This window comes from Mesoplodon densirostris, chromosome 9 (genome assembly GCF_025265405.1).
Source record: "Mesoplodon densirostris isolate mMesDen1 chromosome 9, mMesDen1 primary haplotype, whole genome shotgun sequence".
In the NCBI taxonomy this organism is placed as follows: Eukaryota; Metazoa; Chordata; class Mammalia; order Artiodactyla; family Ziphiidae; genus Mesoplodon; species Mesoplodon densirostris.
In genome coordinates this window covers 91038328-91060049 of record NC_082669.1, presented here as the reverse complement: position 1 = coordinate 91060049, position 21722 = coordinate 91038328, and the positions used below count along the sequence as shown (strand labels likewise).

The window sequence follows — 21722 nt, the reverse complement described above, 5'->3', positions numbered from 1 at the left end:
CTTGGAAATTTCTCACGTCTACAATGTAAGAGAATGTAGGAGTGGGAGATGTGTAGAAGTGAACTGCTTTCTGGTGAGTGGAAGATTACCCCCTCCTCTCCCAAATTAATTTGAAGCAAGCAAGGCAGACATACATCAACTGTGGAATGAACAGCCAAGACTTTTGAGAATATTAGGCTCTCCTAAGAAAGAAATAAGACTGAGGATCAAAAAGGTGCAGGGAAACTTTTCAGAAATATTGTTTAGAAATAATGTTCTCCTGCGAATTCCCTGGTGGTCCAGCACTTAGGATTCGGCACTTTCACTGCAGGGGCCCAGGTTCGATCCCTGGTCAGGGAACCAAGATTTCACAAGCCGCGCGGCACGGCCAAAAATAATAATAATAATGTTATTCTTCCTCTAGTAAATGTTCAATACTGTGTTTAGAACTAGTCCCAGAAGAGCTGTTTTTTTTTCTTCTTCTTTTTTTTTTTTTTTTGCAGTACGCGGGCCTCTCACTGTCGTGGCCTCTCCCGTTGCGGAGCACAGGCTCTGGAAGCGCAGGCCCAGCGGCCAAGGCCCACGGGCCCAGCCGCTCCGCAGCATGTGGGACCCTCCCGGACCGGGGCACGAACCCGCATCCCCTGCATCGGCAGGTGGACCCCCAACCACTGCGCCACCAGGGAAGCCCGCTATCTGTTTTGTTCTAAGAGAAACTTCCATGGGAGCCTCCACTCTAGTGCAAAACAGATCAGGTTTTATAGATGTTACCTTTTGTGCGGCTAACAGAAGAGACAGACTTCTAAATGTTTATGTTTTAAAAAGAAGCAGGGGAAACAAAAACATAAGAGAGAAGTAAGTATATTTCAGCTGTGAGCTTTCTTCATCCTGACTTCTAATACGGTAGCCACATAAAAAGACTTGCATCCCTTGTGGGATATGGGAGTAGTGGCATGGTCTTGGAGAAGCAGCACTGGAGTAGGCACCAGGACACCCAGGTTATGGCTTCAGCCCTGGCTGTATCACCTTAGGCAAGTAATTTCCCTGTTTCCTGTAAGAGGCTGAACTAAGATAACCTTTAAAATCCGTTTATCTCTGATCATTCAATAATTCTGTGGCTTACTTTCTCCAGTTGGCTTAAAAGTTAAAGTTTTGAGGGGGAGAATGCTGATTGTGGCTGCCTTTTTCTCAGAGCTGAGTCTCAAGAGTCCCAAGAGTTGCCCCAGTCCCCTCCTGAAGGTAGTCTCACCTGCCCAGGGCCCTTCCCTCTGATAATGCTTCCCTGATGTCTATAACTAGCCCCACTTCTTGCATCACCAGATGCTGCCTGGAGTGGGCACTGAAAGCACACATGCTGGTCAGTGGCTCTCCCTGGAGAGCTGAGTCCAGGCTTGTTGTCTTCTTTGCTGGAGCCCTGCTCAAGCCTTCTCCCTTCTTCCAACCCAACAAATAATCTTTTTCCCAGAAAGCCTTTAGGTCCATGGGTGTCCTTTCAGAACTGCCTGTCTTGAGAGTTTTTTCTTTTTATGTTCATTTAAAGCAGGTTTGGGCTTCCCCGGTGGCACAGTGGTTAAGAATCTGCCTGCCAGTGCAGGGGATATGGGTTCGAGCCCTGGTCCGGGAAGATCTCACATGCCGCGGAGCAACTAAGCCCGTGCGCCACAGCTACTGAGCCTGTGCTCTAGAGCCCGCGTGCCAAAACTATTGAAGCCCTTGCACCCAGAGCCCATGCTCCACAATAAGAGAAGCCACCACAATGAGAAGCCCGCACATCACAATGAAGAGTAGCACCTGCTCACAGCAACTAAAGAAAGCTCGTGTGCAGCAACGAAGACCCAAAGCAACCAAAAACAAATAAATAAATTTATAAAACTAACTAACTAAATAAAGCAGGTTACCTTCTTCCTTCCTCTTTTTTTTTTTGTTTTTTGTTTTGTTTTTCAGGACTCAGCATATTAAGTAAGATGCAAACTTCTGCAGGGGGATATATTTTGTGAACAGCAGCACTTGGCTATATTCTCTTGTTCCTGGTACTTAGCAGTATCCAAAGCAAGACCTTTACTCACTTTCAACCAGCTAAAATTAAAAAAGAATTGACCATGTTCCACTCTCACAAATAAATATTTGTTTGCATACACATTTGGTCCGAAGATTCAGTTTAGCAACCACATCCTACCCTTTCAGAGCATTTCTAAGACCCTACAAGATTCTGCTCTCAAAGATCCATCCATAGCTCAGCTGAGTGAGCCAAGCCAAAAAAAAAAAACCCACACTCTGGACTTCCCTGGTGGTCCAGTGGTAAAGAATCCGCCTTCCAATGCAGGCGACACGGGTTCGATCTCTGGTCGGGGAACTAAGACCCCAGATGCTGCAGGGCAACTAAGCCCGCGCACCACAACTACTGAGCTCTGGCGCCTCAATTAGAGAGCCTGCGTGCCGCAAACTACAGAGCCCGTGTGCTCTGGAGCCTGCGCGCCACAACTAGAGAAGAGAAAACCCACACACCACAGCTAGAGAGAAGCCCGTGCACCGCAACAAAAAACCCACGCCCCACAACGAAAGATCCCGCGTGCCACAGCTAATACCCGACACAGCCAAATAAATAAATAAAGTTAAAATGTTAAAGAAAAAGAAAATACATTAAAAAAACAGGCTTAAGACAATTAAGTGGATAATTAACTCAGATGACTGTGGAAAGGAAGAACAGAGTGTTTCTTCCTTTTGTACTGAGGAAATCAGATTGGTTAGAATCTGAGCACTGGAAGAGACTTAGCTGTTCTAGTCCAATTCTGTTATCCATAGAAGCAAAACCTGAGGCCCAGAAAGAGGAAGGTGGTCTGGCCAAGGTCACATAGTAAGTGCCCCAACCAAGGCTTGAACCTAGATTTCCAGTTTTTACTGAATTCTAACACTTTGTCTTTATTTACTGTTCATCTTCTGATTAAGTTACTGCTAGGTTAAGGACCCAGATCTAGGTATCATAAAAGTTATGATTCTCAAAAGTGATGTGAGGAGGTATGGAGGAAGGAGAAAAGAAAATTTCAAAGTCATTTGGGGAGCTTTAGCAAACTACTTGTGCCCTGGGAGGGACCTGGGCATGTGAGTTTAAAAAATCACCGCATTACAGAAAGGGTGACAACCAGGAAAATTGATAAAATGCAAAAAAACCATTTATCCATGGTCCTTCCTCTGTATAAATACCTCATGGAAAATGGATATATACCTTATGATATGTTCACACTTTGTTTAGGATAGAGAAACAATAATGCTAATGGTGATATTGGTTTTAAATAGTGATGGTGAATGTCAAAACAAAGACTTTTATTTAAGGAGGTCACAAATCACTGGTTAAATAATGCCTAAAAGGAATGCTAGAGACCTTAATATCTGAACATAAAGAAAATAAAAATCAAAACAATAACAAAAATCTTCTGGAATATCTGTAAATATCTGGATTAGGAAGTTATAAAAACTAATAAAGATAGATGAAAGGATCAGGTATATAAATTTAAGTGATATGAACATATTTTTATAGGTATTTCTGAATATAAATCATACCCAAATTTGAAGAATTTTGCAGTGAACTACCTTTTAAGAATTAACTTAATAATTTCACTTGCCTAGATCTGAAAGGAAATGACAAATATTTCTTTGCAAGCGGCTAGGTCATGCAAATTCTTACCCTCTGCTTTGGACAACACTTCACCACTCCACATGCTTCCATATCAGTAGAGGGTAAGACTGGGCAAGATACTGACTAAGAAACTTCTAGGTCTGATACTCAATGACTCCAAAATACAGTGTATGGTTAGTTAGAAATTATAAATGCATTGTTGTAATAACATGATATATGTTATAAAGTACATATAAAGTAAAAAAGGATATTAATACATATAAAAGATCTAATATATCCCACCCCTAAAGCATCATGCTGCACACCCTATTTTTCATACCATTGCTCTAAACCACCCAGATGTTGAGCATCCTACAGTACTTGAGGCCATACCCACTGCCTTCTCTAGCAACCTCCTTCTAAAGACCATACCTAACTTCCACACAATCATACATTCACCATCCTTCTCTTATGTTTGGAATTTAATTTTAATTTTTTCCTAGTTTAGTGGATTGAATTTGAATACAGACTTTTGGAGATCTAGAAATTGTAAGCCTTCCTGCACCAGGTAGGTGAGGAAACTCTTCAGTACATGAGTAAAGATGGCCTATTGTAGAGCTAGATATTTTGACAAGATGAGAAGACCGTAGAAATTACTGTGCCATTAACTTTGCCTTTATTTCATGTCCATTATATGTGCAGTTGGAATTCCAAATGAAGTTGAACTCAGCTCAAATACAGAAAACTGAGAAAATATGAATCAAGACTACCTTAGCCAAGTAATTCCACTTCTAGGAATCTGTCTTAAGGAAATAATCAGAAATGAGGTCAAAGATTCATGTGTAAGGATGTTCATTTTGGATTTATACAAAGAACACTGAAATAAATGCCCAACAATAGTAGAAAACAATCATTTAAAAAAATTAAGTAGTGTAATATTATATGTCACTATTAAAAATTATGTTCTAAGAATGTTTAAAAAAATCATATTGTGAACATTTAAATTTTACTATGTGAATTGGAACATATGTAAAGTCCTTATTTTCTTAAATAATATGTGTGTGTGTATATATGAGTGAATATATAAATATATATGGTTAACTGTAGCAAAATATTAACAGTGGTTTATTTTCTTTCCCATATGTTTCTGTATTTCCCCAATTTTCTGCAATAGTATATATCAATTTTAAAGTCAGAAAAAAAAATTTGAAATGTTACTTAAAGAAAATCCTATACACTTAAAATGCCAGTACATTTTCTGTGCTTACACTTAATTCACTGAGTCTGAAAAAGACATAAATCTTACTCATATAAACACTACTCCTTTCTGAGTGCAGAAGCCATCAGTTTAGATAAACAAACCACTATACTGAGGATCTATGTGGCAAGTAAAAAATAAAAAAATCTGTGGTTACCAAATGAAACCACCAGGCGCCACTGTTGCTTCACAGAAAGGACAGGAATCCCTAGCATGAATCTGTTTTTCATTAAGAATAGATACATGTTTTTTTTTTAATATTTCATATATTTATTTATTTTTGGCTGTGCTGGGTCTTCTTTTCTGTGCGTGGGCTTTCTCTAGTTGCGGCGAGCGGGGTCCACTCTTTATCATGGTGCGCAGGCCTCTCACTGTCACGGCCTCTCTTGTTGCGGAGCACAGGCTCCAGACGCGCAGGCTCAGTAGTTGTGGCTCACGGGCCTAGTTGCTCCGTGACACGTGGGATCTTCCCAGACCTGGGCTCGAACCCGTGTCCCCTGCATTAGCAGGCAGACTCTCAACCACTGCACCACCAGGGAAGCCCAAGAATAGATACATTCTTTTACCTACTCTTAGATAACAATAAAGTATTCTCAGAGGCATAACAAGTATTTCAATAATATTCTGTTCATATCCCAAAAGGTCAATCAGAAGAGATAAGAAAGTTTAGTTCCCATCATTTCCTACTTATGGGATTGAGAAAAGAGAACACATTGTATCAAGAAATTGATTCAGGTCATAAAAGTTGACTTTATGTTTTGAAGTACCCTACTAACAGTAGAGCTTTAATGCTATCCCTGTACCACTGTTTCTGTGAGAAAGTGCATTCCTCATTCCAACTCTGAATGACAGGGCTGCATGTCTCCACCCTGGCTCTGCTACTTTCAACTATAAAGACTTGGCAGCTATTTAACTTCTCCATCTATAAAACACTAATACCAACCTCATACAGTTGTTTTAAAGATTGAGTAACATCATAAACAGGGTTAGACAACTTATTACCTCTCTCTGCAGAGGTAAGAAGCTCCCAGCTTCCTTGGCTGCTGAGACCACATCTAAGTAAGAAAGGGAATCTCTGCCCTAGTGCTTAAAAAGGTGCTAGACTTAGTGTCTCAGGACATGGGTCCTTCTCTAATTCAGGGTCTGTCATGAGGAGTGGACCTGACGAGTCACTTCATCCACTGGGCCCTCAGGTTTCTCATCTTTGAAATAGGGGGTTTGGCCAAATGGCTCTCAGGTCCCCTCCAGCCAAGAATCCTATGGTTCTGTAAAACTTGTGCCACAGAAGGTACCATTCTACTTTTGCACAATAAACTTCTCTGATGTGACATCTTGCAGGTATTAAAGTTGGGGGACAAGGGGTTGGGGCACATACGGGTGCCATCATCTGATCATTTATTAAGGTCCTTCCGTGTACTGAACATGGTGCTAGACTCTGAGGCTATAAAATGAAGATGATACTATCTCTTCCTTCAGGGAGCTTTCAGTCAAATGGAGAAAAAGATACAGATAAACAATTACAGTGCAACAGGGTGAAGGTATGGGCTGAGGTATATCTAAAGAGCTGTAGAGATGAGATAGACACTTGATTTCAACATACTGTTCATCAGTCAGTTTCATGGGATTCAGAGTAACTGAGGGACTTCTATGATTTGCCTAGAAGTTTCCAGCATGAGGAACTTTCTGGGTCATCCTTCTGTGGCCATATTGAATTTTGCCTCAGAGAGACCTAGGTAAGGTATTTTCTGAAGTACACACCCCTGGGTATTTTCTGTAGCACAGCAGAAAGAAGACAGATAATTGATTTAGGCTAGACCAGAAGAGAGTCTCCTGCCATTTATCACAGATGTTCACACTCAATTTCAGTCCCATTATCTTTCTAAATTTCCTCTCCTCCTTAGTGTTTTTCACTGACCCTTTTCTCTACAAAATGCTATGCTTAGCTTTTCCAAATCTTTCTCAACTGGGTCAGCAGCTCTAAACCCCTACTACCTCTGTGCTCTTGCCAATATGCCTCTACTGATCTGAGACTCCCAAACCAGGGCATTAGGGGGCTAGAGAAGAAAAGGAAGAGCAAATGCCAACCTCTGCCACCTGGTAATTTCAAAGGGTATCAAATCCCCACTTGCTTACCAGACTCTCCGTAGTAAGCTCTGGCAAATCCTGGATGATACAGCATGGGTAATCCAGGACCGAGATACTGCAAGATGCAGAGATAAGGACAAGCTTTAGGTAAATGGCAATGGCAGCAAATGGCTATATCTGAAAGGGCAGGAGGTATTTCTCTTCAGCAGGCTGCATCTATTTCCAAAACTGCTTAGTGATTTCAGCTGAAACTGAGGGTTCTGGTGCCAGGCAACTCCAGATCCAGTCTCCTCTCCTCATAGCCATGAGAGGAACCAACAGAATTCTTTCAGGCTGGCCCCTAACTGGCAGAGGCAAGAGAAAGCAGAAGGAGAGCCTCTGTATAGCCACCTTTCTCCTCCCTTCTTTAAAGGAATACATAAGCTTGTGTGCATTTGTGTTTCTGCATTTAAGTGTATGCTTGTGTGTATGCATGTACATAAAATTGTGCTCCCAGAGATGCTGCCCAAACTCATCCCAATAATAACCCTGTGGACGTGAGAATGAAATGAAGACCTCTCCTGTGTCTCTTACCAGATGTTCCTGAAACTCAGGAGCTCTGGGGAATGATCACAGAAGCCACTCCTAGAGGAAGCTTGAGACAGAGGCAGCTTCCTGCAGCAGGGCCAATCTAGTAGCTCAAGAATGGTAATAGCATCTGCCCCCAAAACAGACAGTGGGGAACTGCAAGGGAGCTAGAGGCTCTGCGGTGAGCCCAGGGAAGCAGGCATGAGTCAGCAGGGGAAATAAGGCACCACATGATGACAGGGACATGGTCACTCGAAATGAAGGCTCTCTTTCTTTCTTCTTCTCCCTTCTTCACTGGTACAATGCAGAATTTAGACTAGCTAATCTCTAATGCCTCTTCTGGTTCCAACATTCCATAAGGTTTTAAACTCCAATCCATCCGAACTAGAGCAGTTGGAAATGGGTAAAGGATGCTGGCAAAGCATAGGCTATAAAGAGGAATATGGGGTTCCTTCAACCTGTCTCTACATTTCAAAGTCAAAACTTCTATCCAAGCAAAAGGCAACAATTTATTTGACTAGAAATGTTGACCTTTGTCCAAGAAACCCACAAAGGTAACCTAAGGGAACCAAGGTAGGAGAGGGGAGGGCAGTGGACCTACCTACTGGATTCTCCCAGGGCTCTGCACTACTCCATTAGGATAAACATTCTTGGCTGGCTCATCTACTTATCTACCCACCTCCCACTGACAAAGCCCCATGGCAAAGTAGGTACTGGCAACCAGGAAATGAGGGTGGGAAATCAAAGATGGATTTGTTCCAATCTCATTGTACTGAATTCTAGCCTAAGGGGGCATAAAATAAAGTTGCAAGTTTCTAGGATATCTAGATTGTAAGAGCCATGAGGAAACTGCAATAACAAGCTGTAGGTGCTCAAGTTCTCAAGATCATGCAACAGTAAAGCTTACAGGTAACGCATGAGAGGACCACTGTATCCAGGCCAAGCTTAGCAAATGGTGTAGTCTGGCACTACCGCTCTTCCAACTCCAAATTGAACCTGATGGACACCTATTGGATTGTCTGCCCCCTGCTTCTAGGCCCATGGTACAGGGGGCATTTAGTTCCTGAACCCCACTCCCCAGTCACAGTTGATTGATCCAAGGGTGGGCCTCTAACCCTGGGAATGTGGAACAGGGATTGAGAGCCAATTCAATCTCTGAAGTGGCACAGGAATATGTTTAGTTCATGTGGGCATATTTCACTAAGTGGCCTAGGAAGCAGACAAAACTATCTGTCAATGAGAGAGGAAAAACTGGAGTGGAGGTACAGAGGCTTGGTGGCCATAGATGGGGGCAGAGAGCTTCCTGGGCTCCTTATGCTACAGACCAACTCTGAGGCCCAGAGCTGCATCTCTGTCCTAGGTTCCTCGAGATGATATACTGCCCATTTTCTCCTAAAAAATTCCCGTTCTGTGTGAGCCAGGTCCAGCTCTTTTTGGTTCCTTATCACTAAGAGGGTTGACTGATACACACAGGTACCTTCATGAAGCTGTGACCCTTACCCAGCCCGACCTACACTTTCATTTTCCCCGGTCACCCAACTAGTATGTCTTAAGTGTCTTTTTTTCTGGCCGTGCCACGCGGCTTGTGGGATCTTAGTTCCCCGACCAGTGATCAAACCCGGGCCCTCGGAGTGAAAGTGCAGAGTCCTAACCACTGGCCAGGGTATTCCCGTAAGTGCCATTTTTAAGGGGGGTGGTGCCCAAGTGTCTCTGCAGTTAGGAAAAACCCATTCTCCAAGGCTTCCTCCAAACAGGAAAAGTAAAGCACTCTCATCTATGTTTATCTTAACTAATGCTTATAAAAGCTCTATGATATAGTCAGAGTAGGTATTATTCTCATTTTAAAGATGAAAATACTGTGTCTCAGAGAAACAAAGTGTCTTACACTTGAGATGACACAGCTAGCAAGTGGCAGATCCAGGTCAGGAATCCAGGTCCCGTGACTTCAGGTTCTGCTTGTGTGTTTTAAACTACACATAAGTAGGCTGCCTCTCCAGGGAGGAGTCTCTGGCCATGCCAACAGACTGGTGGGGCACTATCTCCTAGCCCCTCTCCAGTCACCTCAAGTGTCAGGTCAGCCTTCTTCTACTTTACGAACTTTGCCTCTGGTAAAGCACTTCTGGTCAACTCTACGGATTATCATGCTTCTAGTTTTTGTGTAAGTAGCAAACTGAGGAACAAGGATTTACTCTGTTAACCCCCCAAGTCCCCACTTGGCTGGAGCAATCCATAGCAACTGTGATCAGAAAGCAATTTATGCTTTAACCCTGCCTCTGCTGCTTACTTAAGGGGTCTCACTAGCATGTTATCCTTAAGTAAGTCAATTAACCTCTCTGAATTTGTTTCCTAACTGGTGAAATGGGAATAAAACTTATTGTGATATGTCTTAGCACTTTGAGGAGATTAAATGAAATAATGGATGTGAAAATCCTGTATTTTTTTAAACTACAAATTGATCTATCTAAGTAAGGTTCTATTATTTATCTTTAGTTACAAATTCTGTATAACACTTTACAAAGTAGTGTGATTGATCCAACTTATGATTTATATTAAAATTAGGGTTGACCAGACAAGTAGGAAACTTCACAAAAAATATTTTCTGGATCTTTCTGCCACAGGGCTGAAATTTCATCATTGCAGTTTCATTTCCTTGAGTCATGGCATTTTCAGTTTTCAAAACTATTAAAATACAGATATCTTTGTGAAGAGGCCAAACCATACACCCCACCAGTAGCACTTCAAGGAAATTAAATTTGACAGTGACAGCTCTAAGATAGAAAGGACCAGGAACACCAGGAGAACAGAAAGTCGGCTCTGAGACGATGTAACTTCTCAACCATCCCAAATATCCCTTTGAAATAAACCTGTCCAGAGTTCTTACCTGTTTTTGGCAGTGATGTAGGACAAGATATTTTGATTGAAGAACTTCAGGATCAATGGAATGCAGTTGGCAAATACCAAATGTTGTGATACATATTCAAACTGAATTAAAAGATCAAAGCAGAAAGGATGCTTATTTGGGGGAGAATAGAAGGTCTGTATGAAAAAAAAAAGAGGCAAGTACAATTCTAATATCCGTTCCTAAGAATATCCACTGTCCACTTCTGTTATCAGTCTTCCTGTCTGGGAAGTGGGAAGAACCATCTTCAGCCAGCCCATCCTACAGAGAAGGGGACAATCTGCAGTGTGTGTATGTTGCAAGCACCTGACCAAAAGCACAAAACATAAACAAGCCAGAAAGAGAATCCCACTCCAGATAAACAGAAAGAATTGCTGTGAGATTTGTTCCTAAGCTCTACAGGAAAGGAACTCCCTGAGGGAGTTGTCTTCCATACCAAAGCTCTGGCTCATAGGGTTTCAACTGTGATTGATATAGTAGGAACAGGTGCAGCCCAGCAACTGCTGGCATCACTCAGTCAGGATGGATACGGCACACAGTAACCAAATGAACCACTGGAATGTGGGCTCCAGCATGAGTCTGGTTCACTATATTAGCCCCCATACTTAGAATATCAGTATTTTAATGAATGAATCAACAAGAGTCCTTCAGTCAACAGATACTGCACTGAGAATAAGTCCAAGATCTTTTTGATGGGCTGAACACCAGAACATAGGGTTACATTTTGCTCTCTTGAATCTGGATGGGGTTTGCATCCAGGAAGACCTATTGGGGCAGTGTCATGGAGTTGTGTCACCTGGATTTTGCCCATGATACACTAAGGAACATCAGACACAGTTTGTCTCCAGATCCAGAACCTAGACTGCTGGGAATTGTAGAAACTGGGTTGAAAAAGCAGAAAACTGTAGTGTTTTAAATCCCTTAGCTCTTCCTGATCACCGAGAAATAGCCATGGCAGCAAGCTAAGCTGCCCTTTGCTCAGGTGTGTGGTTAGCAGTGGGGAGTCAGGTTGTGTTGCCCATTTCTCTCTTCTGCCTTAATACTTTCTTCCTGGCAGCTGACACAGAGTATTTTCCAAAGCCTCAGATGGAGAAGCCAATGCATACCTACTATCAAGTGATGGAAAACATTTTTCAGTTTGAGACATGTCTGTAGCCTTGTCAGGATGCACGGACCAGGGCAAGATGCATCAAGCCACCCACCTGTTTGGCTGTGGATCCACATATTGCCCACCAAAAGAAGCAGACAGAAGCACACATACACAGTTCTCTTTCTACTAGGAGCACTATTTCTCATCCATTCCTACTCCTTCCAGCGCTGCTGCTGCTCGGCAAACATTGGCAGAAGAAGTGTGAGTACTCAGGGCACCTAACAGACCCAAAGATGTCTCTGAATGTACGAAAGTGGAGAAATATCCTGGTTGTACAGTCAAACCTTCCATGGACACATACCGTGCAGGGGCTTCCCTGCACTCTGAGGTCCTGCTCTTCTACCAGCAAGCTTGGTTCTGACTCCTTAGGAGGAAAATGAGGCAGAGGCCCTGTGCAGGAATGAGAAGGCTCCCTCTCCTCTCCATGTCTCACCACAGAGAACATCCATTCACTGCCCCCATGTTCTCCTATATCCTGGCAACATCCAGAGCACCAAGTCCAAACTTTTTAGCATGGCAAACAGTGCTTTCATAGGGAAGCAGGTTCTTAACCTTTTTTAGCCTCAGTGGAATAAAATAAGACCCAACTCGTAGGGTTGAGAGAATTAAGTAAGATCTTACATGAACTTAACAGAGTGCTGGCCACATTGTAAGTACTCAGAACTGTGTGCTAGCATATGTATTATGATCTGCTCCCTGCCATCCCCTCCAGCTTCGTGTATCTCCAGACCTCCCCACTCCCTCCACTCCAGGCAGAACTCCAGCAACATTTAATTAGTTTCCAAGGTACTCTGCTCTCTCCCTTCTGGACTTTCAAAAATTAGCTTTTCTGCTTGAAATGCTTCCTGCTACCTTTCCCTGACAACTCACATACCCTGGCTAACATCTGTTTTTTTAGGACTCAGGTTAGAAGTCACATCTTCTCCACCTCTGGTTGGATTAGGTGTTTCCATAGCAGCCAATGCTTACCTGTATAACAGCACTTATCACGCCAAAATTGGCTAATTTATACATCTGTATCCTTTACAAAACTTCAAAGCCCTTAACAGCCAGAAGTGTGTCTTATATAGAATTACTTCTCAAATGTTAGAGAAGTGCTTCACGGGACTTCCCTGGTGGCGCAGTGGTTAAAAATCTGCCTGCCATTGCAGGGGACACAGGTTTAAGCTCTGGTCCAGGAAGATCCCACATGCCGCAGAGCAACTAAGCCCGTGAGCCACAACTATTGAGCCTTCGAGCCACAACTACTGAGGCCCGCACGCCTAGAGTCCGTGCTCTGCAACAGGAGAAGCCCACGCACAGCAACAAAGAGTAGCCCCCACTCATCACAACTAGAGAAAGACTGCGAGCAGCAACGAATACCCAACACAGCCAAAAATTTTAAAAGTAAATAAATTTTTTAAAAAAGTGCTTCACATATAGAAAAGTATGCTCAGCACTCCCTCACTTCCCCTTTTTGTGGCATGCTTGAATCCTGTCATCCATTGCTTCAAAGCTGGCTGGGCATATTTCCAAGAAGCTAAGGATTCCTATGCACAACCGCTGGATAATGTTCAAAGGACACAGACATTTGCAACTTTCTAGGACAATTTCCCACTTCCCACCCCAAGCTTGTGCAACAGGTATCTGGATTCCGTGAGACAAAGAAAAGGCTGAAAGATGCTTAGCTGGACCTCAAAGGCCCTTTTGTTCCTCCTTTGGAAGACAGGACCTGGAGGACACCTGAGACATGTGGAGAAGCGCTCTAAGCTGCTCACCTGGTAGATATGATTCAGTTTGAAGTGTTTGAGGAGTAGCAGGAGCAGCGCAGAGATACTCTTTACAACGATCTCCTTGTGCCTGTTCACATCAATGCCCAACTTCATGCTCTGGAGAACAGTGATGCTACAACGGGGAAAGGAAGAGTCAGTGCAGAGGGTGACCTTAGAGCGAGGCCTACAAGGACCCAGGTATTTGGGTCAGATACAATAAACACAAGAGAGCCAGAACTTCAGAAACCTGAACTGTGCTAGGGAAACCTCCAGAGTTCCCACTTATGAGTCAGGAGAAAAGCTCCTCTGATCTCTTTGTTTCTCTCTCCTTTGGCAAGCTCATCCTTTGGTAATGTCCACCCACATACATGTGCAGCCAGTAACTGGCACTGATGTTACCCTCCAGACTCTCAATTCTGAGCTGAAAAGAGCACAGCAGAGAGCACTGCAGTGGAAAGGGGCTACTGGTGGCAGAGAGGAGATCTCTTTGGAGACAATCCCTGTAAGTGTTAACAAGGTGAGGTGGGGACTAAAGAGACCCTGCAGACAAGGTAGCTAATATTTAGCAGCTGCCCCAGTTGAAGCACTCACGGCATCTCCTCAGGCAGGACATCTGCCAGGATATTGATAGAGTCTGTCTTAGCCTTGGAGGTAGGGGCTGCAGCCAGTAGAATCTTAAGTAGAGCAATCTGGGAAGTAGAAAATGAGGAAATCCCCCCCATTCAACAAGGTTATTCTTCCACAATTCAACAGCCCTAAAAGAAATGTTTTAAAGCCTTTCTCTAAGTTCTTCCCTCAATAACCAAATCTGCCCAGCCTCCAGAAGGGCAAACAGGTGCCCTGTCCTGACAGGCCTGCCTGTGAGGCTAAGGAGCCAGAAGGGAGCTTATGGGCTGTTCTGCTTCAAGACGGCTCTTTCCAAAGAGGATTGAAGGAGCAGAGTGAGAGGGGCAATGCCTAGAAATTAGGTGGGAGGTATAAGCAAGATCTCCCTCCCCGACCGTTTTCCTTCCTCTACCTCAGACCATCAGCCTCCTCACCATCATAGCCTGAGGCCAACTAGGACACCAGAGTCCACCGCAGACCTCAGGGGGACTAAGGCACTTACTTAGGAGGAGGGCCCCCTATGCATCCTGCAGGGATCCCACCTCATTCTCCACCCGTCACAAAGAAGGACTTGGGAATATAGCCAAGTCCTTCTTCCTCTGGGAGGAGCCCTGAGGAAAGCTCAGAGAATGCCTTGCCTGAGGGGTGAAGGCTCAGGAAGCAAGCACAAATGACAGATGGCTCAACTTAAGAGGGCTCTCAGCTATCTATTCCTCGCAGCTGAGAAGGGCAACTCTGGCCCAGTCATCTCCTTACCATGTACTGGGGGAGGCTATACAGCATGCCCTGGTAGAGGATTTCACACGGCGTCTCTGGTACTACCTCTTCTCCCTATGGCAAGAAACATACAGTTTGCCCAGGCCATTTTCCAGTTGACCAAAACCTATGTTTCCTTGGTTGTGGAGGGTGGCAGGAAAAGATCTGGGAGTCAGATCAGGATTCCTAACCTAGTTGTGTTAATGATTCATTGTAGGACCTTGGGTAAGTTACTTTCCCTCTCTGAGACATAATTTCCTCTTCCTAGGATCGGTAGGCTGGTCTGGATGACCTCTGAGGGCTCTTCCAGCCCTGAGAATCTATGATTTTGGTTGTCCTATCATCTGGAATCAATCCAGAATTGTTTCTATGTCACTCTTGCTAGGTCAGGAGTCAGAACTCCCACCAACGCAGTGGTTAAGAATCCGCCTGCCAATGCAGGGGACACAGGTTCGAGCCCTGGACTGGGAAGATCTCACATGCCACGGAGCAGCTATGCCCGTGCAACACAACTACTGAGCCTGTGCTCTACAGCCTGTGCGCCACAACTATTGAGCCTGTACGCCTAGAGCCCGTGCTCTGCAACAAGAGAAGCCACCGCAATCAGAAGCCTGTGCACCGCAACGAAGAGTAGCCCCTGCTCACTGCAACGAAGAGTAGCCCCCGCTCACAACTAGAGAAAGCCCGCGGGCAGCAACGAAAAATGCAGCCAAAAAAAAAAGAACTCCCACCAAGGAGTTGGCTCAGACTACTTGGGCTTAGCTCAGGCCACAGGTACGCCTGGGACACTGGAACTGACACCCCACACAGAGGCACTTCCTATGGTGTCAATCTGAGGCCATCTGAGAGCTCTGGGCTGCTCCAAAGTCAGAAAGGAGAGGTAGGTGACTCAATAGAGAGGGTTAATAAAGGCCTGGAGAGGCAGGAAGGAGTATAAGCAGGGAAAATTTTAGGTGGAAACTATTTTCTTTCCTTCTCCACTACCCTCTACAACATCCCTTCCTCCTTTCTGACCAGGCCCCTCATGCACAGCTCTGTCCTTGTGATGACCCCACTTAAGCCCTTTATCAGAGTAGCCCTTTATCAAGAGGCTACTCAGGCCACTGTCATCTTTGGCCAGTGCAGTCCTTCCTCCCCCACAGGTCGCTCTATTACAGGACAAGGGTCACTGCCATGAGACCCTGAGGCAAGGAGGAGTAACCAGCCCCCTTCTATCCCACACAACTCGGCTGCTGCTTAAATGGATAATAACCCTGGCAATCCTACATGTTTGCATTGCTGTTCTCTAAAAGGCCTATTTCATACGTTCTCCCCTCTCTTCAAACCAATCCCCTCATCCCACAGCCCCTCAACAGTTGTTGACCCTACCTCTCACTTCATGGACAAAACAGAAGCAATCAGACAGGCACAGCCTTATTTTCTCAACACCAAATCTATCAGAGAGTCTCTACCTTTCTTCTTGACATGAAGGATGAACCACCCGTGCTCCTATCAAAGGCTACCCTCTGCTGGTGCTCACACCCTTTTGCTTTATCGAATGCATCAGTTCTATAATTATCTCCTTTCTCCTGGATCAATCTTTTAGGACATAAACACACTCCAGTATCTCCTAGCTATAAAACGTTCCCTTGACCCACATCCTCCTTCGGCTACCATCCCATTTCTACCTTCCTTTTCACAACAGAACTTCTATGTGGTTTGTCTATGTTGACTAAGTCTACCTCCTTTCTTTACATTCCCTTTTCAATACACTCCAACTAGGCTTCCAGCCCCACCACTTCACTTGAGGTTGCTCTTATCAAGGTCACCAGTTATCTCTATGTTGCCAAAGTCAATGGGCACCTCAGGTCTTATCAAGCACCATTTATTAGCAACATTTAACATAGCTGATCACCCCCTTCTTCTTGAAAGACTTTTTTTTTTAAATAAATTTATTTGTTTTATTTATTTATTTTTGGCTGTGTTGGGTCTTCGTTGCTGCATGCGGGCTTTCTCTAGTTGCGGTGAGTGGGGGCTACTCTTCGTTGCAGTGCACAGGCTTCTCATTGCGGTGGCTCCTCTTGTTGCAGAACACGGGCTCTAAGCACGTGGGCTTCAGTAGTTGTGGCTCACGGGCTCTAGAGCGCAGGATCAGTAGTTGTGGCGCATGGGCTTAGTTGCTCCGCAGCACGTGGGATCTTCCCGGACCAGGGATCTAACCCGTGTCCCTTGCATTGGCAGGCGGATTCTCAACCACTGCGCCACCAGGGAAGCCTTGAAAGACTTTCTTTGCTTAGCTTTTATGGCATCACAATCTCCTGGATTTCCTCCCACCTCACTGAAGGTTTTTCTTTTTCTTGGCTCCTTTCCTGAATCATCCCATCCTTGACATATTGGTGTGCCCCAGGGCTTTGTCCTGGTTCCATTCTCTCTCTATCTTTACTCCCTCCTCAGGTTATCTCAGCCAGTTCGATGGCTTTTAACACTGTCCATGAGTCAACAGTTCCCAAATTTATTTCCCTAAGTCAGTCCTCTCTCTAGAACTCTAGACCCATATACCTAATTGCTTGGCTGCTCTGCATGGGTGTCTAATGGACATCTAAATCTTAGTACAACCAAAATAGAACCCTTGATAAGACAGAACTCCTAGGAATTCACTGGCAGTCCAGTGGTTAGGACTCCACCTTATCACTGCTGTGGGACCGGGGTTCAGTCCCTGGTTGGGGAACTAAGATACTGCAAGCCGCACAGCACGGTGCCCCCACCCACAAAAAAGAAAAGAAATGAAAGAAAAAGAAAAACAGGGGGAAAAAAACACATTAAAAAACCCCCCAAAACAGGGCTTCCCTGGTGGCGCAGTGGTTAAGAATCTGCCTGCCAATGCACGGGACACGGGTTCGAGCCCTGGTCTGGGAAGATCCCACATGCCGTGGAGCAGCTAAGCCCCTGTGCCACAACTACTGAGCCCACGCTCTGCAACAAGAGAAGCTGCCGCAATGAGAAGCCCGCACACCGCAACGAAGAGTAGCCCCCACTTGCCGCAGCTAGAGAAAGCCTGCACGCAGCAACAAAGACCCAACACAGCCAGAAATAAAAATAAATAAATAAATTAAAAAAACAAAAAACAGAACTCCTCATCTTGACAAATGGTACTTACTCTTTTTTTTTTTTTTTTTTTTTTTTGCGGTACGCGGGCCTCTCACTGTTGTGGCCTGTCCCGTTGCGGAGTACAGGCTCCGGACGTGCAGGCTCAGCGGCCATGGCTCACGGGCTTAGTTGTTCCGTGGCATGTGGGATCTTCCCGGACCGGGGCACGAACCCGTGTCTCCTGCATCGGCAGGCGGACTCTCAACCACTGCGCCACCAGGGAAGCCCCGGTACTTATTCTTTATTGTCCTTTATGTCTCTCTATCCACAGCCAATTGAACTGCAACTGCTGTCAGCTGTACCTCCAAAATATAAACCAAATTCATCTACTTCTCCCTATCTCCACACTTCCTACCGCCATCTAAAACACCATCATCTCTCACCTTGACTATTTTAAGAGCTTCCCAACCTCCCTGCTTCCACTCTTTCCTCATCCAACCTTTACAAAGTAGCCAATGGTTTTTATTATAAAAAGATAGATCATGTCACTCCCCGGTTTAAAATCTCCAAAGGCTTCCCTTTGTCACTTGAATCAACTTCAAGCTCCCTATGTTCGCTTAAATGTCCTGTGTAAAGTGGCCCCAGGCCACCTCTCTGACCCCATCTCAGACAACCTTCTCCCTCCCCACTGTGCTCCAGCCACACTAGCCTTCATCCACTACCTCTAACATTCTGAGCTTGCTCTCACCTTCTTAATAAGTTTGTTCGCTCTGCTTCGAATGCTCTTTCCCCTGATGTTCTTACGGCCAGCTCCTTCTTATACCTCAGATCTTAGGTAATTATCACCATCTCAGAGGTTTACAATACCCTGATTGCCCAATCTAAAATAGTCTACTACATGATATGTCACCCTATTTAAATTTTCTTAACCATATCTACCATTCTCTGAAAGTCTTCTTTTTTCCTTAATTACTTATCGTTTTTCTCCAACTTTAATGTATCGTGAAAGTAGAGACCTTGCTTTGCCTAGCGTACAGTAAGAGTCTGAGAGCATGCACGCGAGTTCTGCGACAGCACTGCAGACAGATTTCCTCCTGTGCAGGATCCCCGTGACTCACCAAAGACATGGGGCACTTCTCTAGCTCCTCCTCATTCTTGATCTGAATGTCTGCGATGGAGATGTACTTGTGCTGGGAAACATAAGACATTAACAAGGGGCTGAGGGCCTCGATCACATGTGTACCAGCGATCATTTCCCCAGTGACAAGGAAATGTCCTGTTTATGGGTCTGTCAGCCCAAATACACCACGCACCCTTTGAAGGCAGGAGCCTTAATACCTTTGCATCATGAACAGCAGCAAAGTGCTTCAATACAGTGTTTATTCCATATTTCCATGTTTGGAGGGCAGCAAATACCTTAGCGTTTACCTTCAACCAAAGTGCAAGGGGAGGGACTTCCCTGGCGGTCCAGTGGTTAAGTCTCCGTGCTCCCAACGCAGGGGGCACGGGTTCAATCCCTGGTTGGGGAACTAAGATCCTGCATGCTGCATGGCGCAGACTTTAAAAAAAAAAAAAAAAACATGCAAGGGGAAGCCAAGAATAGGTCCTTGCCCCTGAACCACTGCCCTGAGAGTTTTGCTGCATGTGCCTGTATGTGTGTCCGTGTGTGTACAGAGTGATGATGATGGGGTGGGGTGGGGATCAAGGTCTGTGCAAGGAATGACTACTCTTATTCGTGCACACACACACTTTGGATACAGAGCAGACTGCTACTCAATCCTGGGCCTGTGGAAGTTAGTGAGCCTCTAAGGAGAGAGAAGGAAAGGAAAGGAAGCAATAAGTGGGAAGAGAGAGAAGGGTGGGAGGAGGGAAAAGGAATGAGAGGAAGAAAGGAGAACTTGTTCATCTATCTAAATGTAGGACACTGAGTAGGTACAGAGAGACCTGATTTTTTTACCTCTTTGGCCAAAATGCCTGCGGAGGAAGTACAGAATAACAGGTTCAGAACGTGTCTGGTGGAAGAGCACCACCCAGGACCCAGGACCCTAGTCATCCAACTTGCCTTGATGGCTCCCTATCCCTGAAGACTTAGAGCCCACCCTGGTCACCTGCTTGAGGGTCTTCACACTCTCATGGATGGGCCTGGGTAATCCAACCAAGGTATCTGTGTCCCTGTGAAATGCAAGACACACCAGATCATAAGGGTCAAAAGTAGAGAGAATTACCAATACCCCCTGGAGTCATGTGGACCATGCCACTTTCACCATCTGGTATCCTGGATCTTTCTCTGCAAGCTACCAGGTCCCCCATCGTTGCTTCAGGACACAAAAAGAATAATGGTACAGAGAAGTGTCCCTGAAAATTAGGATTTCTGTATAGTCTTTTGGGGACTCACTTTGTCTGGAAGCAGGTTCCTACTTAAAAGGGCATGTTGCCCAACACTTTTGACAGTGAAACGGTAGTAACAATGGTTTCTCAGGTTTTGTAGCGACCAGTGAGGATTCAAGAGGGTGGGGGAATGGGGAAAGATCTGTTCCAACCATGTCACTTCTTCACAGAATTCTGGCCCATTACAGAAGGGCTTGCAGGGACCATAAAATAACACTCTGACGAGGAAACTGATGTTCAAGAGGGAAATGGCTTGTTGCTCAAGGTCCTACACCTGGATGAGAACATAAAAGTTCTAGGAAACTGGAAGGAAAAAACTCCACGGCAAGAACCCAAAGCAGTCACTGGGAGCTGCCCATGGCTCTGGGTTGTATAATCACGACCAGGCAACATCTCTCACTCTAGGTCACCCGCTCCCCTGGCCCCCTAAAAACCACTCTATAGCCAGTTCTGGCCATCCAGTCACTTACTGCCCCAGAGTGAATCCGATGAACTTGTTCCTGCTCATCTCCAAGAAGTGTTCAATGTCCTTCTGTCTGAGAGGATGGTGGAGAGACAAATCCCAGAGAAGGGAAGAAAAGCAAACCTTGAGAGAAGGACCCTTACTGGGCTCCTACTCCTCCAGTTGGAGAACTGGAACAGTAGGGGAAGACAGCAGGGAACTTCAAACCCAGGAGTTCTGACTCCCAGCCCAGCTTATTGAGCCTTGAATACATAGACCACTGCACCCTGGGCCTCCAGTGACTGAAACCCCGAAGCTCAGGGTGCTTGGTGTTATCAAACCTACCTGACCTTTGGGGTCCACGGTAGGCCCTTGGGAAAGGCCACCCGCTCAGCAGAGAGGGGTGCCTGTGAGGGTGGAGGTGGTACTAGAGGGTCCTGCTCTAGCAAGTCTAACTCTCCATCCAAGGTACGCTCTCCATCGCCAGCAGACTCCTCTTCCTCCTCTGTGGCTGGTTCCTCAGTCTTAAAGAGATCTCTTTCGTTGTAGATGTCCAAGCTGTCCTGCTTAGTAAGGAGTTGCTGGGGGGTTGGAGGGGAGTGGGTGGAAGGAGAGAGGGAAGGTGTGCAGAGATCTCACCCTGGGCATCCTTGTCTGAGACCACCCCAACCCACAGGCTGCTAGACTGCAGGGAACATGGAAGTAAGAACCCATCTCTAGTGAGACCTTTCCCTTCCCATCTCAACCCTACTGTCCCCACCAGGCCCAATTGCAAGCAAGCAGCTCTCCCACAACCACGCCAAAGGCTGGGAAACAGAGCACTGATAATCCCAAAGTCACAGTTACTTAGCTTCCAGAAAGCACTGATGCCTTTTTTTTTTGCCAGCACTTTCCTTCCAAATTATGCTCTACTTAGGTGAACATTCAATTAGTTTGCCTTCTGTGAGCATACACCAGCTGGCTGACTGAGGAAGAGGAGGACAGAAGCTTGCTGCTAGGCAGAGGGAAGCAAGTCTGGAATTTTAAATCTTGTCACAGAAAGAAAAAAAGGTTGGACAGAAATAGGCCAAAAAGTTAACAGTGATTGCCTCTGGTTGTTAAGATTGTGGGTGACTTTTTTTCTCCCTTCTTCACATTTTTATATTTGTTCTAAATTTTCTAT

At 45.2% G+C, this 21722-nt stretch overlaps 1 protein-coding gene across 2 annotated transcripts in view; it reads right to left on the bottom strand.

Annotated features, from left to right (window-relative positions):
* Positions 1-21722, bottom strand: part of STRIP2 (striatin interacting protein 2) — a 43700-nt gene that overhangs the window by 6476 nt on the left and 15502 nt on the right. For both annotated transcript variants that reach the window (XM_060107810.1, XM_060107811.1), the window contains 9 exons: positions 20906-21141; positions 20589-20654; positions 19839-19902; positions 18849-18920; positions 14665-14739; positions 13894-13991; positions 13309-13435; positions 10384-10484; positions 6984-7050 (listed from right to left, as the gene is read on the bottom strand). In XM_060107810.1, the coding sequence (XP_059963793.1) occupies positions 6984-7050; positions 10384-10484; positions 13309-13435; positions 13894-13991; positions 14665-14739; positions 18849-18920; positions 19839-19902; positions 20589-20654; positions 20906-21141 (906 nt within the window). The remainder of the gene's footprint in view (positions 1-6983; positions 7051-10383; positions 10485-13308; positions 13436-13893; positions 13992-14664; positions 14740-18848; positions 18921-19838; positions 19903-20588; positions 20655-20905; positions 21142-21722) is intronic.